General features: G+C 37.0%; 1 protein-coding gene across 1 annotated transcript; it reads left to right on the top strand.

The window, feature by feature from the left end:
* Nucleotides 1–909: 909 nt before the first annotated feature.
* On the top strand, nt 910–4,730 carry LOC136824599 (uncharacterized). Its single transcript, XM_067080590.1, has 3 exons — nt 910–1,841; nt 2,420–2,535; nt 3,122–4,730. Exons 1-3 carry the CDS (start codon nt 1,491–1,493, stop codon nt 4,068–4,070), a joined length of 1,416 nt encoding a protein of 471 aa, XP_066936691.1. The 5' UTR covers nt 910–1,490; the 3' UTR covers nt 4,071–4,730.
* Nucleotides 4,731–5,185: the final 455 nt, after the last annotated feature.

Genomic DNA, 5,185 nt, shown 5'->3' with positions numbered 1-5,185 from the left:
CTTTATGATGTTTATGATGGAGAATCATTGTTTTATTCCTCTGTGCTTGTACCTCCAAAAATCATAAGCGCCATTAGATAATCCTATATTGACACCTAAGCGACTATTCAAACTCCGGATGGTGAAACTCCGCTTTTCCCATCTTAGCTGGCATCCTACAAGGAGATACCCTCCCCTTTTATTTCGTGTTCTTGTCGTTTCATGCGTGATTCTGTGGAATCCGCAGCAAATGATATCAGGCTTTACCTCGATGAGTTTAAGACTGAATTTCTTACCTTAAAAACGCTAATGAAGATTTAGTTTACATCAAATGTTGCGAACTTCAATCATCTTCGGGAACATAAATTCAAACACAATTTTGCAGACACAGTTAATTTTTTATTTATTTCCTTTTTGCAACTGTCGAAATAACTCTATCGAAACTACACAGCATTTTCTGATACATTGCTCTGATTTCTCCGATGATAGACATGTAATGTTTGACAGCCTTCTTCAACTTGACTTATGCTTGCTACCATTTAACCCTCAATCTTAAAAAATGAACACTAGAAATTTTTGGGCTCGTACATTTCATACTCTGAAGAGGACTTTAAAAGCCTTTGCTTGGAGTGCATTCAAACAAGCCGCACAAAATATGGTCTTTAGAACTTCTCGATTCTAAAATCAAAATCAAAGCTTTTAGATCTGTCATCGAACCTATACTCCTTTATGGTTTAGAAATCATTGTCATTGGCAAAGTTATTCGAAAAATAACTTGGTAGTACTGTTAAGAAGAGTAAAAAATTTGTTTGTGGTGCGATTGCTTTGCTTTAACCAAAATATGGATAATAAAGATCGAAGCAGTTCGCCAGCCTTTAGAGAGCATACGTGCCAGCGCGGAATGATCAGGATCTGCTCGGAGGTTATCAATGTCTACCCATCATATAGCATTTTCAAATCAACGACTCTTATCAGAGTGTCATATCATAATAATTTCCTCGTTTTGCACCACTCAATTTAGTGCAGAACGACTTCCTCAACGCTGATCTTCTGAAACTAAACAACCATCAAAATGTTTGATTCGACTTTTATCAACAAATCAAACTTTAAGATAATGACGTCAAATATAATTTCTAGAATGTTGCTAGAATGTTGCTTAGCAACTCATCTGAATTATTCCGCAAAATAGTCTAATTTTGCTACTTGAACAACCTCAGTCAACTTAAATATTGTGTTCTGTTAAATACTTTCATAAAAATTGACGTCAAAGAAAAATTCCGAAATTGACGTTAGATACATTATTAGAAGAATGACATCAAACTAAAGAAGCCAGTAGCTATTTTTGGGTCAGATCAGAATAAAAACGTCAAATAGGAGGTATTTATAGGTATAAACTTCGCCACCAAATTGTTTTCGACGAACGCTGAAAAATCGAAGCTTCTCAAACATCTACAAACACAACAAAAATGAAGCTCAACACATAATGGAAATCCCTCACACCTAAAATCAACATGGCTGAAGAAGATATCAATATTCGAGAACTTCTCATTCGAAACGGTTGGAAGATCGAAGAATCCCGTGAAAACATTTACCTACAAAATAGCGTTAACAAACTTGAAGCTGAAAATCGTGCTTTGAAAAATGAAAATTATGTTTTATCTAAAGAGCGTGATGATTTGGCACGGAGACACGCTCTGCTTGATCAACAGAATACTTTGTACCGGTCACGCCTCAACGTTTTTGAAGGAAAATTATCACAGTCTGGTGAGGATAACAATCGTTTGATGCAAGAGAAAAATAAATTTTTAGAAGAATATTCACTGGAGAAGAAGCAATTACAAGAAAATTGCTTGAGACAACAGGTACATTTGATTTTTCGTTTCCATATTCTTCTGGCATGTGTCATAATGACTATCATGCAATTCCACAAGTTTAGTAGAGCTGCAAGAGTTTTTGAAACCTTCAAATATTATTCGAATGTTTTTAATTTTTTGTACTTTACCTACTTTATACCTACTGTAACGTCATGGCTTTGTCAATGGCTTTGCTGCCCGAGTTAAAAAGCTGCTAAACTCTAAGGTTCTTGTTTGTTCAAAACGGTCTTGCTGTAACCGACCGTCCCCTTTCCTTTACACGTTTTTTTTTAAGAAACTAGTTTTACCAAGCAACCTCAATGTTTCTTTCTTAAGAAATCGGCCTTTTGAGCCTTAAATGTTTCTTACATGTTTCTAAACTTTTTGACATAATCAGCCTATTTTTCATGCAAAGATTGGAAGGTTCTAAAAAAAAACCGAGTTAAAAAATGTTATTTTCTCATTCTCAGCCTCAGCATGTTTCTTAGATGTTTCTTAGTTTTTGGGCATTCTGAGCCTCATGTTTCTTAAAAAAAAAGTGTGTTTCTTAAAAAAAAAACGTGTATTCGACATTTCTTTTCTCTTAGAACGAAATCGATCGATTGAAGAAACAAATAGAATCATTAATCCAATCAAACGCCACTCCTGGGGGTGCGGTATTTCTGGCGGAACCACCTAGAACGCCACGCCATTCTGTTAGACAGTAAGTGATATTTTATTTGGACCATTTCATTTCATGACTTTGCTTGCACTTAGTCTTGTTAAAAGTTGAGTCACAGACCCGGTGTAGTGATCTGCCCCACCGGAAAAGCTGGCCAAAGAATATACCATGGTGGAAAAAATACCATGAAACTTTAACCCTCTGGGGAAGGTCCCTATAAATTTATCCCCATCGGAGATTGAATGGGTGAATTGCACTCCGAAATCATCCCATTGGCGTTTAAAGCTGGAAACTATAGATTTTCTATCCATATTGAGATTTCAGTATACATATTGAGATTTCAGTAGAAGTTTCACCGGCGCACTAAGTAAGGGGTCATTATCTTCACTACACCTAAGTAGAATCTGGTGAGAACGTTTCAGTCTGTCTTTATACATGCCGTTAGATTTGACTGACATTTTGCGCACTTGTTCTTTAGATTAATGTCTTTGGGTGATTTCTCATTTTAATAAGACTTTTTATTTTCATGGCCTGAGGGCGAGCTTTGTGTGGAACTTAATTCAGTGGTTTATGATCGAATAAAAGTGTTCGCATAATGCACTTAACAATAATTTTCCAAATTCTTTAGAGTGGATTCAAACGGTGATCAGACACCTTGTAAAGCACGTCGATCAAAAATTTCGAGAGGGTCATCCAGAGATGGAGTTATCCTACCAGCTGTCCGCACCATCAAAAAACCAGAATTCTTCACAATCTCATCTAGCCCTGATCCCATTGAAAGTGCTTATATCCCGGATACTCCAGAAAGTGGAATTTGTACAAATAGCCCAAGTAAAAGTGATTTTTTTGAATCCAAAGCGAACCTCGTCCAACCATCATCTTCAAGTCACATTCATAATATCTGTCGCATTGAAAGCCCGATGAAAGATGAGATTTTCCCATCTCCCAAATTTACTATTGACACTGATTCAACAGTAAGGATTGAACATAATAAAAGCCCAACGGAGGATGAAAATTATCCAACACCGCCACCGCCACGAAAATCGATTTATGCACCAAATACGCCGAAAGATCGTCTTCGTTCTAAGAACCAACTAAAAGATGATATTTTCCCATCCACCAAAGCGCAACCATTTCCAGGCACTCCAAACAGAATACAACGTAATAAAAGTCCGAAAGTGCCGAAACCAAGTTATCAAGTACCTACTGCAACCATTACTCCAATCTTCTTGAACGAGTCTTCAAATGAAATGAAATTTAGCAAAAAAGCTGAGCTACCAGCATTACCAAGAAGAAACACCGTACTACGAGCACGAAACGTAAACACGGCCAATGTACCGACTCGTGGCGATAGCTTTCTACCAAGTCCACCTAAAGATGCCCGTAGAGATCCCGCATTTAAACACCCTTCCCGTCACAGTAGACCAGCCTCTTTTACAAACGATCATAGCCTCATTTTAGGTGATGAAGATCCCACCCCACGCCCTAATCGTATTTCTTCACGCCATAGACTAGTAACTCACCCGCCCCGTACTTCTTTTTCATCTACCACCCAAAGGCGTTATTCTCAATTTTAAGTTTTATTTTATTTGTTTTTCTGTAATTACTGTTCATATTTTCAAAGCATTTCTTGGATAAGTCACAATATTTTAAGCCAAATTTATTGACCATTTTACAATGAAGTGAAAGTTCTAGAAATTAAAGCGCTCCTAGGGAGGGATGGGAAGAACGGATTTTCGTTATCGGAGTTCGCACCGTAAGACTGAAGCTTCGCCTTTTCGGTTCTCATAAGCCCTCAATTTACGACCAAAAACCGAAAAAGGTGAAGTTTTGCTACGGAACATTCTCATCATCTACCATGTGAGAACATATCGTAAAGCTGGCAATATCATCTTATAAACTCACACAATGGGTCCTTATATAGCCCTCAATATACCATCTCAGACCCATTGAGGTGCAGTTTTCTATGGTAACGCCCAACAACCATTTATATCAGGAATTGAATCTGTATGAAGCTAGGAATTTGCCAAAATCAGCAACAAAAGAAATTCAAAAAATACCCAACGTATTACCATTCGATGCAGTTTTATTTACCGTACAGTCGTGTTAGCTATCTTACTCAGGAGCAGTTTACCAACTGGAAAAGCACACTTGATGGATATGGATTAAAACCTGGAATTCATTAGCTCAATTGAAATAAGACATTGTGATTTATTGTAAAATGTATGCAAAGTTATGAAAATATAGTGACTTTTTATTTTATTTAAAAGTATGATATTTTTGCATTTTTGAAAAAGTTTTTGGCGGACTTTGTCGATCAAATGAGACAAATGACCTCATTTTCTTTTCAAGCTCTATTCAGATTGTACATTCAGTGCTTCGTCAATAAGGAACTTAAAATTGACTTTTGGGTCTAGGCTAAAATGACCTTCATTTAATGCTCAATAGCAGAAGATTTTTTTCCCAGCTTGTAAAACTGGTTTTGAAGGTTTCCTAAGGGACCATACAATGAAAAGATAAAATGGAAACCCATACACACTACTTCTCAGGATCAACCAAGAACGCTTTTGAAAAAGGCTACGATGCGTTCAAGGCAACTCTCCCCATCAACCAAAGAAAAGATTAGGCTGTGGGTTAACCCTTTCTTTACGCTCTGGAAGTACTTCTGCCAGAATTCCCAAAAAGTTCAATA

The sequence above is a fragment of the Clytia hemisphaerica genome, unplaced genomic scaffold (assembly GCF_902728285.1).
Source record: "Clytia hemisphaerica strain Z4C2 unplaced genomic scaffold, Clytia hemisphaerica genome assembly, whole genome shotgun sequence".
Lineage (NCBI taxonomy): Eukaryota > Metazoa > Cnidaria > Hydrozoa > Leptothecata > Clytiidae > Clytia > Clytia hemisphaerica.
This window is presented reverse-complemented; position numbering and strand designations above follow the sequence as displayed.